Source organism: Bidens hawaiensis, unplaced genomic scaffold (assembly GCF_021521415.1).
Source record: "Bidens hawaiensis isolate Kalapana, Puna unplaced genomic scaffold, B.hawaiensis_p1.1 tig00017350_1, whole genome shotgun sequence".
Lineage (NCBI taxonomy): Eukaryota > Viridiplantae > Streptophyta > Magnoliopsida > Asterales > Asteraceae > Bidens > Bidens hawaiensis.
The window spans coordinates 359,493-377,871 of NW_027492626.1; the positions used below are offsets into that span (position 1 = coordinate 359,493).

Here is an 18,379-nt window from a genome sequence, read left to right on the forward strand (position 1 = left end):
CTTTTATGAAACCTTTTGTAAGACTTGAAAATTATATAAATGATGAATGAAATACATGCAGTGTGCATTGCCTAAATTGTGGATTAGGTGTGACACTATGAGCTTGACAGTGAAATAAGGCTACAACAATTGTTTCATGTTGTAATGGTAATTTATACACAAGAGTCAAGACACTAAAACTAGTTTGAAAGTTTCTACGTGGTTGACGACTGACCAAATGTTACATCTTGACCTTTCTAGATGTTTTCCTGCATCTACATTTTCAAACTAAAAGCTATTTTGTTAGAAGTAAACATAAATTTAGTCTATAAGCATTATTAGTATTTTATATGTTAATTATGCATGTACAAACAACAACAATTATGTATGGACTTATGGTAGTTAAATACTTAAATAACTACCCGTATGTCGTCGGTTAGGATTGAAGGCCTGCTAATCTAGTATAGGTCGTTCATCATTGGTGTCAATATAAATCAGTGTAACGAATGTGATTAAGAGTCGAACATATGAATGTGTATGCAGTTTTTTTGTGTGTATATCAAAAGTGTTTTCACTGCAAATTCTGGGTTATATACCTTTGTTTTGCACTTTACATCCCCTAATTCCAACATATATTGCTTAATGAATTCACGAAAACTAGTTTTGAAAGTTTGTGTGTGGATTTGATCTTCGTACAGGTTCTTCTGTAAGAAACATGACCAAGGTTTGACCAAATTATTGTTCGGGCAAAACCGCATAGGCACAGAAGATGATGATGATGATAATAATAATAATAATAATAATAATAATAATAATAATAATAATAATAATTTTGTTTTGTTGCAGAAAACGCGACAAAAATTGGCACAGAAGATAGCAGAGCTTATTGATGATGTATCGGCTCAGTTGAAATCAGATGATGAGGAGGATGCGGTTGCTAATGTAATGGTGTTGTTCCTGATGAAACCGAAGCTCTTGCCTAGGTTAACAATATTAGACTCGTTTTATTCGTTGATGCTTGATGCATGCATACTAATGTTTTTGATTCTATAATATAATGTTACTTGGTTGTTGGTAATACATATCTGTTATGATTTGGGTTGGTGTCATAATATGTTCTTTTGCCGAAAGATATCAAACCAATGTTTGCATTAGCTTGATTTAAACCGTTTAAGGGTCGTGGTACTTGATTAATTCATACTAAAGCAAACGTATACTGTTACAAACTTACAATCATGCTTTAGTAACTCTATTCATTCACAATGCCATATCCATTCATAAAGCAAACATATACTGTTACAATCATGCTTTAGTAACTCTAGTTTTTTTTTAATTTATTCATAAAAGCAAACATATAGTTTCATGACTTCATCACAAGCTAACAGTTGCGCTCATTAAAATACCAAATGGACATCATTAATATATAAAGTGAATGACTGTAGACGATTTTCCATCTACTTTATGCAACAAAACTAGAACCATCAGATCTTAACGATTCCTTACAAGAAATTACAGATGTATTTTACTACTTAAAAAAACAGTTATCACTTACAGATGATATACAAGAAGCTAAATAAACTCACATAAAAAAAAAATCAAAGCACAATTAATAGCAACAAAGGTGATCAGTGTTTCTCTCATTATTTGTCCCACATCGGAAGCTTACAAAACTCATATTCTCTTTATAACATACGCTCTTAAGCCATCTGACACCTGGCTTGGTTGTCAGAGCGTTAGCCGGCTTGCTTGTTCTAAGTTGCGAGTTGGGTCATGTGGCTCGAGCGAAGGCTATGAGTCACATAGTTCCTAGAGTAGGGGGCACCACGGAAGGTTGGCTCTCACAGAGAACATCAAAAACCCCTCGCTCGTGTCAGTCGAACAACCATCTTTTTCAAACCATTGTTTTTTTGTTCAAATTTTGTTAAGTGTTTGGGAAAAAATGTATCAGTAACGATTATAGCACTTCAACATTTGAATAGGCTCGAAAACACATAATATCAGTTAAGCAATCCTATGTAAAGATCATTTCCACGATACAAAACTAGAGATGACAATAAGTGGGTACTAATGGCGCACGGGTTCTAAATACTAGCTATATTTAAATGTTGAATAAATGAATATGATAGCATACAAAACTAGAGATGACAATAAGTGGGTACTAATGGCGCGCGGGTTCTAGATACTAGCTATATTTAAATGTTGAATAAATGAATATGATAGCATACATCTTTAATAATGCCATCTCCATATGAGGTGGATAATACATACTTTCATCACAAATATGTACAACTTTTACTCAATATCATTCTAAATTTGGATTGCCTCTATAAAATTTAGTTACAAGTTTAAATATAGCATTATTAGTTTATGACAAAATGTAACTATTTAAAAACAAAAAATAATAATCTATCCTTATTCTGAATCATTTCCAATCTCAGAGTCTTTCTCAACTTTTTGCCTTTTCTTATCTCTATCTCTCGGCTCTTTCTTCTCGTCAATAATCGATATGAGCGTTTGAAGCCGCTTCGACCATGACGCCGAGCCGTCTGACTCAGCCGTCGCACGAGCCACATTACGAAACCGACGAAACGCCTGACAAAAGTATATGAAAATGGCGATGAAACAAACTATACCACAAATAAGAAAGAGCCCCCAAAAGCTTGACAAATGCAGCCGGTCCGATTCAAGCTCCGAGTTGTCAGTGCTGCAACCGCTTCTTATCAGCCACTTGTCATGGATCCGTTGCAGGTCCCCGTTTTCCGATAGGGACAGGATTGCCGTTGACAAGTCAACCGCCAATGGCGAGTCACGTGGAAACGCCTACAAGTTTATGATAAAGATAAAAATTTATTATTCATTTTTTACCCTTCAATATTATTCAATATTTTGAGTTTTGAAAATGTTTCATTGACCACGAAAGTCAAAACACCAAGAACATACAAAGTGACAGGACAAACATACAAATCCCCATCCACTCTTTGTGAACTCGCGCCCAACAACCCGAAACTTGCACTGGTTTGACAAGAAAAGCTCAATGTACGGGCGCTCGTCAACGATAGCTGCAACGCCGCCGTTCTTGGAACCTTTTATGAGTGCATCCGCGTAAGCATCGGGTGTTCCGAGAGCCACGAGTCTGGATTCGGGAATCCCAATTTCATCGACCAAATATCGCTCTGCAAATGACCCCACTTGATACCCAATACGATCGTTGGATTTTTTCAAGCTTTCAATCCCTTTGATCGGAGAAGATAGCTGTTGGACCGTGAGAATCGAGGTCAAACTCGCGGTGTAACTCGAATTGATTATCAAAACGACAAAAAGCCACATTAGTAGCACTATGCGTCCAAGCGTACTCGCAGTGTTCTCTCCTGCATAAAAGAAAATTAAACTTTACTCAGTTTGACTTTTCAGGTCAAACCTGGTTGCTCTTGTAATTCAAAATGAAGATGTTCTTAATGTAAAATTAGAACATTTTCTTTTTCCAATTTGTTGCATATTTTATAACATTTAAATGAAATTATTAAAACTTCGTTGAATTTTTTAGAATTCTATTGATTTTGAAAAGTAAGCATAACTCGGTTTGACTTTGTAAGTCAACAATGCATTAAGAACTAGTATCTCACTTACTATGCGCAAAAAAGAGTGTCGAAAAGCTAAACCTGAAAAGAAAACCAAAAAAATACATCATTACACAACACAATTGTAAGAATTAAGAAAAAGTTAAACAAAAATTGTTACCATAGGATTGTTATGATTTGACTTTTGGGAGACCCTCTAAACTCATCATTAATCCGGTGCTCTAAAATCCAAACAACAGTGCCAACAACAAGAAAGAAAGCCGCTGTAACCTCCCACAATGTTGGAGAAAACGGGCGCAAAAAAGCCCATGCGCCCGTATTCATTTTCTTAAACGGGGCCACCACAACGAGCCCCGATGCAGCATACGGTTGTGTGAAATCCACAATTCGTGTTCGGTTTGTTGTTATAGCAATGTCCCCAACCGCCCCATCAAATTCCTACAATAAATGTATTTTTTTTTTTTACGGGTGGGATGATGTATAAACAAGTCTCAAGGTGCAAATGGTCCGAAGTCCGAACAAAGAAGGAAAAAAAAACGCAGTGGTAACTTACACTACAATATAATTAAGTTAGTTAGTTATAAAAATAATTAAGCTAATTGAAGATCTGGTGATAACCCTCTTGCAAAAAATCATGTTATTATTCTAGTTATGAAAATAAATAATTACCCTAGTGAAGATCTGGCAATCAAAGTCACGGTAAATAACCTATTTCATTTGTTAAGGTTAAATGATGATATATATTAACAAGCTCGCCACCTGCGCCCTTTTTTTCAAACACTTGAATAATATTATTAAAAAAAACTCACCCCCGCTGCAATCAGTTTCACCAGATCTGTGTAACTCGGGTTGTCTTTACCATTTCCATATGGGACAAACTGATACGGGACCGCATACGGTAACAAATTAACTGCCGCAACAAACACATCAATACAAAATCCTTTCGACATGTTACTTCCCGGTAACTGTGAAACAAACTCCTTAAAACCTACTCTAAGTGGGACCGCAATTTTCAACAACTTCCCGTTATTCGGGAACACCCATCCACGTGGCTTTGTCACAATCTCCCCGGGCCAAATCACACTATGAAGTGGTTGACTCGCCTTTGACCGATTAAGTTGAAGATCCTCAGGGGTCAAAGTTGACAAACCCGTCCCGTTTGACCAATACCCAACCGTTCGAAACCCCGTTCCGATTATGTTAATAATACCATACGCGGGGTTAACAAGATTTCTATCCGAACCAAACTTTACACGCCCAGATAAACCAACAAAATCGCTCGCCAATATATTATCCAACAACATTTTCCCATCATCAAAAATGTTCAGAGCATCAAGATGAAGATCTTCAAGTCCACCGCTACTTAATCTTGAATCATTTGAAAACGAAATGACCCCCGCCTTGACTAAAAAATGTTTCAAGCGCGTGAGCTACAATCCATACGGTATCATAAGCATATAATCCATAAGAGTTCAACCCAACCGAAGTTAACTTTCTCCATTTTGATACCAGTTCTCGTTTTTTTAACGAATCGGGCGTGTGCTGACGCAGTGCAACAACACCTTGCATATTCTCCATTTTATCAGACGGATATGGTATATTCGAATCTAAATAGGATGAAAGCCAATCGGTAGCAATCCAAACATAACCGTCGCCCATCATTCCAAGATACTGAGCAACTGAAAAGACCAAAAAGCCCATATCGGGATAAACATGAAGAACAATAACCCGTGATTCCATCAAAGCAATTTTCACCAAAATATCCATAATTTCACTCCGCCCGTATTCTGACCCGGGTGGGATCCCGACTTTAGACGATATCCTACAGCGTTTTGCTGCTAGCGTGTCATCTAATGCTAACACCCCGTTTCTTCCATAATCATCGTCTATGAAGATTGCAATAACGTCCCGCCAACCGTAATAATCGACGATCTCGGCTACTGCTGTCATTTGGTACAGATCACTCTGTGTTGTTCTTACAAAATAAGGGAACTGGAGGTTGGTTAGTGTTGGGTCCGTTGCAGCAAACGATAAGAGCGGGACTTGAAGCTCGTTTACCACGTGGGATATTATGTGGGCTACCACAGACGATTGCGGCCCTACAATTGCCACCGTGTCGCGCTCCATAAACTGTAAAGCTACATATTTAAAAAAAAAAAAGATAAATCATTCAACAAGAACTGATCCTTGTTAACCAATAGTAACATATAGTGGTCCATAACATCTACTTGTATGTGGTCCATCATATTAATGGAGATAAAAAGGGGTGGCTTTTTTAAGCTTTTTAGATAACATTCAACTACTTATATAGTTATGTCAATTTATTCATATTCAGATTTCAAAAAATTGCAAATCTTGTGAGAGAATAACATGAAAAAACAACTCTTTAATCAAATTATTGTGTAAAGGTTCATGTTTTACCTCCAACCATGCCAAGAAAGCCACTACAATTAGAGCTCCTCATGTGCATTCGAAGAGTTGTTCCGGGAAGAACGGTTGGATTTTCGTTAACATCTTTAACAGCCTGCTCAATTGCAACTTTAGCAACCTTCCCAATAGTGGAATCAAAAGTGAAAATGGCACCAACATTCACATAAGCTGGTCTTGTAGAAGCATTATGTGTGGTTAAACCATTTACCCTCAAATTTAATAATACAAGACTCCAGATAACAAGAACACTCATCATATCATATCAAAAGTAACCCACCTGAAACACAGTATCATACTATTTATTATATATAACCGATTTTCGCATAAATAACCAAAAAAAAAAATAAATAAAACTTGATAGCAAATTCTTGAAAAAAATAGCAAAATATTAATTGCTTACCAAGAACAGAGCTTTAAACCCTAGTTTCAAGAAACCATGATGAAGATTTTAATTAAAAAATAAAAATAAAAATCTATGATTCATTGGAATTCAACACAAATATCCAAAAAAACTGAAACTTGATTGCAAATTCTTGAAAAAAAATGACATAAAACAATAAATTGCTTACCAAGCATAGAGCTTTATACTTTAATTTCAAGAAACCATCAATCCATGAAGATTTTAAGTAAACAATCAAAAACCCAAATGAGATTATGAGGGAATATGAAAAGGGTTAATCACAAGTTAGCAACTTGGGTTGTTTCCCCCACACCTCACCCCACCAAGAAAAAGTAACAAAGAAAGAATTAGATGCAATGCCTAAAACACAATTTTATTTAAAAGAAAAAAAAACCTTGTCATGAAAGATTCTCAACTTTAACTGATCCCCCAGAAACATGAAAAACACATGAGAACCTAAAACCATGTGAAAACAAAGACACAAAGAATCTATTTCAGGCAACTTGGTTGAAGGGGTCAATTTCTAAGGGATGTATGTATACGTGTACAATAATAATGAATAAAATGTGTTGGGAGTTATTATTATTATTATTATTATTATTATTATTATTATTATGGGTATTGGGTGAGTGTGGATGGGAATTGAATGTACAGCCAGAAGATGACAAGTAAGTTTGGGATAAGACTTCTTGGGAAGCAAAGAGATCCATGGCTTTTAGGATATAAATTATAAAATATAAAGCATGTAACACAACTTCTCTATGCTCTGAATATTAGTTGAGTATTTTATTGTGTTAGTTGAGTTTTTTATTACATATGACATTAAAATAGCATTTAAAATATAAAGCATGGACCCATGTTTGAAAACTTTATGAGGTCACATAATGACCGAGGACACAATTCATAAGTTGGTCCTTCATAATTAGATTTTGGTAGTATGTTATGTTTTATGTAGGGTCAACTTATAGACATCATTCAGATATGGCCTATAAATTGAATTACTGTTACATGGGTTTGTAAAAAAATAAAATATTATACAAGCTATTATACAAATATTTAAAAAGGCTTGTAAAAGTTATACGACTTTTATGACTTTGGTGAAACTGACTGATGTGACGATGTTGATTAGTGTTAGAAATTATAATGTTCACCTAACCTTATGCATATTGTTACATAATCAAAAGCATTTAGTTATGTGTATAATCAAAAGGCACTGGCGTTGGACCGAACAATTTATTATGATCAATTATTGGTCGAATGAAATGATTACTAATCTATGGTGGTGGCTATGGTTGGACTTTAGAGTGTGATCATAGTTGCAAAAAAAGGGAAGCTGAAGAAACACTAAGTGAACCCTGGACAGATTATAGATAATCTGGGGGTTAAGTAATGTTTCCCACGGATGAGATCTAGCTGAGAAGGTTGTTCTTCGGAAGACCTGCAAAACAGACACCGTAAGCTCGTCACTGAGAAGGGGGGGGGGTTCCTCCTTGTGACCACCCTCCGGCGTGAGAATCAGACTAAATTGCTCTAAATATAAGAGTATATTAAGAGATTGCTAGATAAGATTGAGATATCAGATGATGTCCTTACCATTCCAAGGTGTTGGAGTATTTATAGCCGAGGGTAGGTTTCCAAGCAGGTACAGCCGGCTGAATAGTATTCCTGTTCTACCAACAGTGGACTATGCACAGGCCATGCTGGTTGGTGGATAGGTTACGGCCAACAGTAATAAGGTCGGCTGTATACTGTTCCTTTACTGCCGGCTACACACTGTTCCACCAACTGTAGGCTGCGCACGTCCCCTCGTAAGGGTTGGTGAGTAGGCAGCGGCTAATAGTGACAAACAGTACTAGAGGGTGCTCCTCCTCGTATTGTTGTCGGTGAGCTGTCACCCTGTGATTGGTTCATGGGCTGCTCTGGTCAATTTGTCTGTTCCGCCCATACCTTAGTAGGTATAGTACGAAAGACCTTCCAGAAGCATACGGACTGGCTCACTTGGGCGGGAGCATTCCCGCCTTGCTCATTCCTTCATGTGACTACTGAAGTAGCTAACACCTTGTGCGTGTAGCCTTGCTGTTAGTGCGGGTAGCCTTCCCTGATGGCTTGTATCCGCAACTGCGGGAACAGGCGGGGTACTTCACCATTGGGAGGCTTTCCCTGCGGGTACAGCTGGCGTACTGCGCGTAAGGTTCTTTGAGCATGGTGGGTCCTGCTGGAGCAGTTGGTCATTGCGCAGACGTCCCTGTTTTAGGTGAGTCTTGCGGGTCCAACTGGGCTCTGCTGGGACCTACCTCTTCAAGTCCCCCCAGTCCAATGTTTTTCTCATGAATTATTAATAAGTGAGGTGAACTTTTGGACTTAGCTAAGGGTTTTGAAAAGGGTTTAGTTTTTAGGTTTTCCGTGGTGATTCTTCCCGCGGTTTTCCTGATGTCACGCAGAAATTCCCGACTTTTCTGCTTGATCTTTGGGTATGAAGCGGGTAGGTTTGTAACCTCCTCGCACATCAGGGGCGTTGAGTCCCATTTGTGTGGATTCTCCATGGGGTCTTGGTAGTTTTCAACATAGTGATCAATTATGCTAAAACCACCAATTCCATCTTGGAGTTTCAAACAATATAGTTCTCGACGTTCCCGTCATGCGGGGATGTTATTCCCGTTTCCGCAAGCATTGCCCAGAAGATCCTTCTTGGTTTGGATTCCCTGCAGAGTGCTAAGTATGTGAAGGGTTTTGCCTTGACACTGTACCCGCACTTGTCTTACGGTTACTTTATTTCCAAGGTATTCCTGGTGTCAATTCCCTGCGGGTGCTACGTATGTGAAGGGTTTTGCCTTGACACTGTACCCGCATCCGTCTGACGGTTACTTGGTTGCCAAGTTATTCTTGGCTTCAATTCCCTGCGGGTGCTAGGTATGTGAAGGGTTTTGCCTTGACACTGTACCCGCATCCGTCTGACGGTTACTTGGTTGCCAAGTTATTCTTGGCTTCAATTCCCTGCGGGTGCTAGGTATGTGAAGGGTTTTGCCTTAACACTGTACCCGCGTCCGTCTTACGGTTACTTGGTTACCAAGGTAAGGGGTATTTTCCCGCTCACTTGAATCTTTTTGAATTTTGAATTTTGAAATTCGAAGAGTTGGTGGAAAGATAGGAACATTCCAAACATCTGAAACGTCGTGCGACGGTTTCTTCTGACTGTGTCAGGACGTGCAGGAAGTTATGGTGACGTGACAGTACATGGTCATTCCAGACGCTTTTTCAGGCGCGTGGGCGCGATTTTTCGGGCGCGTGGCCGCGAAATTAATGGTATGCGTCCTGTCAACAGCTGTTGCCAGCTTGCTTTTTGCCACGTGTCGTGGTTTCATTGCACCTTCGTTTTCTCTCTCTTCCGCATTAAATTCATCGCATTAATTGCGATTAGTATATAAAGGGGGAGAGGGCTCTTTGTAATCCACACTTTCACCCTTCTCTTCTTCTTCTTAGCGATTTCCGGCAAATACTCACCTTTTCAGGCAAGCATTTTCCCGAAATCGTTTTCTTCTTTCTGCAAGATGTCTTCACGTGATCTCGAGTCTGCAGCCGATGACAAGAGTACTGCTGGCGAGTGCCAGTGTGCTCTGCCCGGCGATCTGTACCGGTATGTTGTCAGGAAGTTCATGCTCGATCCTCTCGAGCCTGAGTTTCCTGAACCCCATCAGACTGTGTACGATGCCCCCAGAGGCAAGATCGGGGTTTATCCAGCATTCTTTGTCTATGGGAATCTTAGGTTCCCATTGACAAAGTTTGTTTACCGTGTCCTTGAGAGGCACGGTGTTCATCTGACCGAGCTGCACCCCATGGCGATCGCCAAGATTCGCCACTTCGACTGGGTGTGCCGGATTTTGGGCATCGAGCCCCATGTTGACCGCCTGATGACCTTCTACACTTGGAGGTGCATCCAGGGGTGGTATACCCTGACAACCCGTATTAAGGGTTTAAAGATTTGCGCGACCGAGCGCAGTCTTCGCGCGTGGAAGCGGGAGTTCTTCTTTATCTCCGCTCGCGCCATTCCCCTTGCCATGAAGTTTAAGAATGGGCAAGCTCTCCCAAGTAGAGGTGTTCAAAAAAACCGGTTACGGAACCGGTTTGGCCGGTTCAACCGGAAACCGGTTTTTTAAAAACCGGTTTTTTTAAAAACCGGTTTGACCGGTTTACGTAACCGGTTTACGTATCGGTTATACGTTTTGGAGCCAAAACCGGTTTTATAACCGGTTTTTTTTATAACCGGTTTTTTTTAATAACCGGTTATTAAAAAACCGGTTAACCGGTTTTTAAAATAACCGGTTTATTACCGTTATAAAAAAAACCGGTTAACCGGTTTTTTAATAACCGGTTAACCGGTTAAACCGGTTTTCGAACGTTACCAAACGGCTTTATAGCCGTTTTTTTTTTTTTTGAACGTTTTTTAGCCGTTTTTTTTTTGTTTTTTTACCATTTTACCCCCACAAACATCTATATATAGTTTAGGTTGGGTATTGGTTAGATCACACTTGATTATACAACTCCAAACGCTCTAAACGTTTATTTCATACGCGATTATACAACTCCAAACGCTCTTCTTTCGTAGTCGTTTATTTCATACTCGAGTATACCACTCTTAATTCGTAGTCGATTATCATGGCCTCCCAAAGTGCTGCTTCATCGGTCAACATGGGTGCCTCGAACACGGGAGAAACCGTCGTTCGGGTCATCCCCACGAAACGAAACCAAGATATTTGGCAACATTTCGACCTATGCGAAATGTCTAACGGAACCCAAAAAGCTAGATGCAAACATTGTTTGAAGTTTTATAACAAAGAAGCAAACTCCAGTTTAAGAGCTCATGTAGAAAAGCCCTCTTGCAAGGTCTTGAAGGAGTACATGTTTGTCAGTAGTTCATAGTCTAGTATTTGTTATCGAGTCTGTAATATAGTTAATGGTTTGTTTATGTTTTGTTTTGTAAACTAGCGAAGTTATCAGCAAGTTCGCTATGGCGAACTTGCTGATTTAGCGAGGTTACTGACAACTTCGCCAGTGGCGAAGTTGTCGTGTTTAAATACACTGTTTCAGCCGAAACAGAAGAGGACGTGAGTTAGGGTTTTTGGTTACGCTTTGTTTCGTTTTGTTCTCTGTAACAGTGACTTACTGTCACGTGTTTAGTTATTCAATATAACGTATTTACCTTATAGCTCGTGTTCATTGTTCGTGTATTCAATCTCTACAATATCTACACTCGTACCTATATACGCAGGGATTCCGCACCTGCGTTGTTAGAGATTTCCCGTGTACGATCCGCGTTCAGGAACCTACAATTGGTATCAGAGCCATCGGCTCGATTGTGAGGTTCGGGATTTCACGCGGGTGTAGATTTCGTTTCATTTCGGGTGTTACCGGGACGAGTTTTTGGTGTGTTTATTCATTCTAGCTACCTACCAGTGTGTTTAAGCCTTTAAACCTTCAAAATTCTCGTTAAAATCCGAGTTTCAGATCTGAACTGTTCTTCGCGTTCATCGGGCGAAGTTGCTGAATTCAGGCGAAGTTGCCGTCACTGGAGATTAGGGTTTCGGCGAAGATATAAGGATTAGCGAAGTTAACCACAACTTCGCTTACCTCATAAGTTCGCCAAAGCGAAGTTATCCGTAACTTCGCTTACCACCCAACTTCGCTTACATCCTAAGTTCGCTCATTCTAAGCGAAGTTATTCTTAACTTCGCCAAGTCAAGCGAATTTAAGATCCAGCGAAGTTCTTGTTCAGCGAAGTTAACTTCCAGCGAAGTTATTCTTAACTTCGCCATCTGAGCTGTTTTAATATTTTTTTTTGTGTGTTTTTCAGGTTTTTCAGGTTTTCGCAAGGATGTCCGCGATTAACATCTCAGATTTAGTCAAGATGGAGGTAGAGGCGGGGTCAGCCACTAAGGCCCCGAGGTTGATGAAGGGAACGGACTTCGTGGCATGGAAGGACAGGTTCATCCAGTATATCAAATATCAGGACGCCAAGATGTGGGTGTGCATGCAGGATGGATATGTACCTCCAACCATGCAATACGAAGGACGTGATGTGGTGAAGAAGTACAGTAAGATGGATGACGAGGAGAAGAAAATGTATGAGGCTGAGAGTAAGGCCCATGCTGCTATTACTATGGCACTACCTCAAGAAGTTCTTCATACATTCCGAAAGTACACTTCTGCAAGAGAGCTCTGGGATGCTCTGGAAAACAGATTCGAGGGGAACGTGGGTATACGTGCCTCAAAAATTAAACTTTTAAAAACCCAATTCTCCGTCTTCAAATATTTGAAGAATGAATCCTTAGATGATATTATCACCCGATACTATCACTTAATGACAGAGCTTAGCAACTATTCAATTGCCTATCGAGAGGAGGAGATCGTTGAAAAGCTTCTAGATGCTCTCCCACCGAAGTGGGAAATGTATACCGTGTTAATGAGGGAAGACAAAGACTTTCCTAACTGTGACTTAGAAACTGCAGTGAACAAGCTCAGAACGTATGAGCTAAATATGGTTCGAAAGGAGACACCCACAGACCAGATACAAGACCCTGGTATGTATGGTGCTAAAGTTAACTCAGGCTCAAGTTCAAGGCCTGAATCTGCTGCATTTTATTCGAAGGGGGAGTCAGGTTCTGACTCTGCACATGAAGGAAATGTTTCTGTGAACTCAAATGGGGACGTATGTTTTGTTGCTGGAGGATCTAGTGCTTCAAAGCCTCAATCCTCTACAAGTGGTTATTCAGCTGGTCCCACAAGCAATAATTACACCAAGATGCCTATGAGTGTAAAATCTGCTGAAGAGCAGTTTGCAGTCTACGCTTCATTTATTGCTTCATACGAGAATTATATCCAGGGGAAGATTGTGGACCCTGCCGTTCTTGATGAGGATTATGACCAGATTGATGCTGACGATTTGGAAGAAATGGATTTGCAATGGCAAATGGCAATGATCGTGAGACGGGTAAAACGTTTTATGAACAAAACAGGAAGAAAGTTTGTTGGTGGTAGGCCTGGATTTGACAAATCAAAAGTAAGGTGCTACAATTGTCAACAGTTCGGGCACTTTGCTAGGGAATGTAGGAATGAGAGAGTTGAACGGGGACAAGTTAGGCCTAACCAACACTCTGGAATTAACCGCGAGATCAATGCCATGTTAACTAGAGAGGCAGGAGAATACAACTGGAACCAACACTCAAGTGGTTTGGGTGAACAAGCACACATGGCTGAGACTGAAGCTGTAGAAGTTGAGAAGGTTGATGGAGAGAAGAAAGCAAATGAAGAAGAAACTGCTTTCATGGCGAACGATCAGGATGGTAGATCCAAGGTATGTCCCAAAATTATTTGTGCTAATTGTGAAAATTTGACTGAGCAACTAACCAATATAACTGATCAGTATGTCAAATTAGATGCTGAGTTTAAAACTGTTAAAGAAGATCACCATTTCATTAAAGCAAGAGAAAACAGTTATAAAGTTAAGATAAAGGCTTGTGAAAAAGACATTAAAAGTCTTAAAACTAAACTTGCTGAGAAAATAGAAATTATTGATCTTAGTTATGAGGTTTTGGAAGAAAAGACAAAATTGATTGCTGATAGAGATAAACAGATTGCTGACCACCAGGTAAAGGTGGTGGAACTGAACCGCAAACTTGAGCAGTTCAGAAACTCCTCGGCTATCCTTGATCACCTTGTGAGTGATCCAAGTACCTCTGCAAAGAGGGCAGGAATCGGATACCACGAGGTTCCACCACCCTTTAACCATAATTACACTTATAATCCAAGTGTTCAGAAATCTGTTGATTTTGAGATTGCTCAGTCAACCCCAATTAGAATTACTAGTGTCAAACCAAGTGTTAGCTGTGGCGAAACAAGTTCGCCTGTTTCTAGTGTGAATATTTCTGTATCAAGTCCAGTCTCATCAGATTCGGATATGTTGTCCGAATCTGGTCAGACAAAAGAAAAGGTAGAATTACCCACCAGTGGAGATAATGATAAAGTTTCTAAAAAGAGTTCTCCACTCAATCCGTACGTCCCACCTTATGTGAGACGAACGGCTGGTAATACTACCTCTACATCCAAACCAACATTTGACAAGAAAATGGAGAGTAGATGTTGCTTTAGATGTAACAGGTTAGGACATCTTGTTGCAGATTGTCCTTTGAAACCGAGATTTAGAGATGTGAAGCCAAATAAAAATGAGAATAAGCGTCATTTTATTCCAGCTAAAAATGAAAACTTTAAAAATTGCCAAAATGTAACGAATTCAAGTTTTCATAAAAACCAACCTCATTTTTACAACCAAACCACAAGAAATAACACTTTCTATTCTCAAAGGTTTGGAAGGCATTACACTCAATCTGCAGGGAGATTCCCTAACAGGACGTACAGAAATTATCCTGACGCTAACTTGAGAAAGCCAGGGTACGGGATGTATCGATCCAAGACCAACTGGTCTTGGGTCCCAAGATTCTAACTCATTGTTTTATTGTGCAGGAACAGTTGAACAGGGCTGCCAACAATCTTTGGATTGTAGATAGCGGCTGTTCCCGGCACATGACTGGCAACAAACACTTGTTGCAAGATTTAAAACCTGTTCAGGGAGCTAGAGTTAGTTTTGCTGGTGAAAGCGGAGGAAGAATAACTGGGAGAGGAACAGTGTCGAATGGGAGAATGACACTTGAAAATGTAAATTTTGTGGAGGAATTAAAGCACAATCTGCTGAGTGTGTCGCAGATCTGTGATAAAGAATATACTGTCCATTTCACTAAGAATGAAGCAATTGTATTGAAGCCTGGTTTTCATATACCAGAAGAATGGATAGTAATGAAAGCTCCACGTGAAACGAATACATACGTGATGGATATGAGGTCTACTGAAATGGCCACCAGAGAATCCTGTTTAATGACAAAGGCAAGCGAATCAGAATCAGAGTTATGGCACAGGAGAATGGGACATATTCATCTTCGTAAGATGAACTTCATTGTCAAAAATGGGCTTGTGATGGGTGTTCCCTTAAAGAGTTTTAACTTTGAAGATAAATGCATAGCGTGCAAGAAGGGAAAACAACACAAGAAAAGCCATCTCACCAAGACGATCAACTCAATTGCTGGTACTCTAGAACTACTTCATATGGATCTCTTCGGTCCGGTGAATGTACAAAGTCTAGGCGGTACTTCTTACTGCTTGGTGATAACTGATGATTACTCACGATACTCGTGGGTATATTTTCTGAAAACGAAAGACGAGACGACTCAGATGGTGAAGAATCTAATTACAAAAGTCGAGAACGTCATGAGTAAATCAGTTAAATTCATCAGAAGCGACAATGGACAGAGTTCAAGAACTTTGAGATGGAAATCTTTTGTCTTCAGAAGGGTATTGAGCATCAATATAGCGCTCCGTATACTCCACAACAGAACGGAGTAGCTGAAAGGAAGAACCGAACGTTGATTGAAGGAGCCAGAACTATGCTGGCCGACTCAAAGCTTCCTGTGATGTTCTGGGCTGAAGCAGTTGCTACAGCCTGCTATGTTCTGAATCGGGTGTTAACCGTTAAGAGACTTGGAAAAACTTGTTACGAGCTTATGCACGGAAGGAAGCCCAACTTGTGTGGTCTTGAACCTTTTGGGTCTCCTTGTTCGATTTTGAAGACTAACTCGAAATTTGGTGAAGTAGCCGATGAGGGAATTCTAGTCGGTTATGTTGTTGGGACTCCCAACAGACGGGTCTTCAATACGACAACTTGCAAGGTGGAGGTGGTTTGTAACACCGACATTACTAGTTATCAACCGCCAAAACCAAGCAATGGACCTGCTGAGCTTTTTGACTATGTTAAACTGTTTAAGTCGTTTAACGTACCTAATTTGGAAATTGCTGAAGAAGACGAAAGAGTTGTGACGAAGATGATATTTGATGAGGAAGAGGAGCTAGTGCAACATCAGATGACAGAAAAATCTCAGCCTTCCACATCAAACCCTATCGATACCCCTGCGGCCTCAACTGAAGATGAGTTTATTAATCCTTTTCACTCTCAGCCTGAAACTACCATAGATGAGATCTCTTCAAACTTGGAAGACAATTTACATGTCGGTGCTGTTCCGACCACGAGAATTCACAAAGATCACCCTTTGGAGAATGTTATAGGTGATGTGTCCTCGGGTGTACAAACCAGAAGTAGCCTGAATGAGCACACCTGTGTTTATTCAAGCATAAAAGAAACAGGTATAATGAATGAATGTTTGTACTCCTGCTTTATAAGCCAAATTGAACCGAAAAATTATCAAATGGCTTTGAAGGACAGCTCGTGGGTCGAAGCTATGCAAGAAGAGTTGGCTCAGTTCGGGAAAATGGAAGTTTGGACTTTGGTCGAAAAACCAAAGAATGTGCACGCTATAGGCACGAAATGGGTGTTCAAGTGCAAGAGAGATGAAAAGGGGATTATTGTGAGAAATAAGGCGAGGCTGGTTGTTAAAGGTTTTAATCAGCAAGAGGGTATTGACTACAATGAGGTTTTCGCTCCTGTTGCCCGGTTAGAAGCGATTCGATTGTTTTTGGCGTTTGCTGCTTTCAAAAAGATGAAGGTGTTTCAGTTGGATGTAAAGAGTGCGTTTCTTAACGGGAAAGTTGACGAGGTTGTGTATGTTGAGCAACCACCGGGTTTTCCTGACCCAGACTTTCCTGATCATGTATACAGGTTGAGCAAGGCGTTATATGGTTTACATCAGGCACCTCGTGCCTGGTATTCAACGTTATCGGACTACTTGCTGGAAAATGGTTTTGAAAGGGGTTTGATCGACAGTACGCTGTTTGTGAAGAGAGAAGGATGTGACTTCTTACTGGTTCAAGTCTACGTGGATGACATCATTTTTGCTGCATCAAGAGTATCCATGTGTCAAGATTTTGAGGCTGTCATGAAGAAACGATTCGAGATGAGTGCTATGGGTGAACTAACTTTCTTTCTAGGATTGCAGGTTGATCAGAAGAAAGATGGAATGTTCATTCATCAAACAAAGTATGTTCATGATGTGCTGAAAAGATTCAAGATGGAGGACAGTTCTCCATATGACACTCCAATCTGCGTCAATCACAAATTGGGAGCTGAATCAGATGGTGACGCAGATGTGGACCCTACTCTGTATCGGGCGATAATAGGTTCTTTAATGTATTTAACTGCTTCTAGGCCTGATATAATGTTTTCTGTTTGTCTTTGTGCTCGCTTTCAGGCAAACCCAAAGGAATCTCACATGAAAGGTGTGAAGAGGATTTTGCGGTATCTCAAGGGCAAGCCGAAACTAGGATTGTGGTACCCAAAGGGAGGAGACGTTGAACTGGTGGCATATACTGATTCTGATTATGGAGGTTGTAATCAGAGTCGGAAGTCAACAACAGGAGGCTGTCAGTTTCTTGGAGGAAGATTAGTTTCCTGGCAGTGCAAGAAACAGACATCAGTCGCAATTTCAACTTGCGAAGCTGAATACATGGCAGCATCCAACTGCTGCTCTCAGGTTTTATGGATTCAGCAACAATTGCGCGACTATGGTCTGAATTTCTTACTCACTCCTATTTTAATTGATAACACTGCCGCCATCTCAGTAATTAACAATCCCGTGAAGCACAGTAAAACTAAGCATATTGACATTCGTCATCACTTCATACGGGATTGTGCTGAGAAGAAACTGATCAAGATCGAAAAAGTTGATACACTTGAAAATTTTGCTGACTTGTTTACAAAAGCGTTTGATAAATCCAGATTTCAAAACCTAATTGAACTAAATGGGATGATCAATCCCGAGTAACCATGTCTTTGTTTTTGATTTAAAAAAAAAAAAAAAAAAAAAAAAAAAAAAAAAAAAAAAAAAAAAAAAATGAGTCTTTATTGCTTAAAATTAGTCGGTTACCTCGGTTTGATGGACATCTCCTCGGATATGTTTTGGTCCTTGTTTTCGACTTAGGAAATGAGGATAGCCATTAA

The 18,379-nt window shown here is 39.9% G+C and overlaps 1 protein-coding gene across 1 annotated transcript; it reads right to left on the bottom strand.

The window, feature by feature from the left end:
• Window positions 1–2,280: 2,280 nt before the first annotated feature.
• LOC143553679 (glutamate receptor 3.3-like) lies at window positions 2,281–6,921 on the bottom strand. The gene is given in 8 exon segments (XM_077043621.1): window positions 2,281–2,799; window positions 2,941–3,347; window positions 3,607–3,638; window positions 3,718–3,995; window positions 4,367–4,948; window positions 4,950–5,695; window positions 5,979–6,264; window positions 6,576–6,921. Coding segments are annotated over 7 exon segments (2,718 nt in total). The 5' UTR covers window positions 6,244–6,264; window positions 6,576–6,921; the 3' UTR covers window positions 2,281–2,391.
• Between the last annotated feature and the right edge of the window lie 11,458 nt (window positions 6,922–18,379).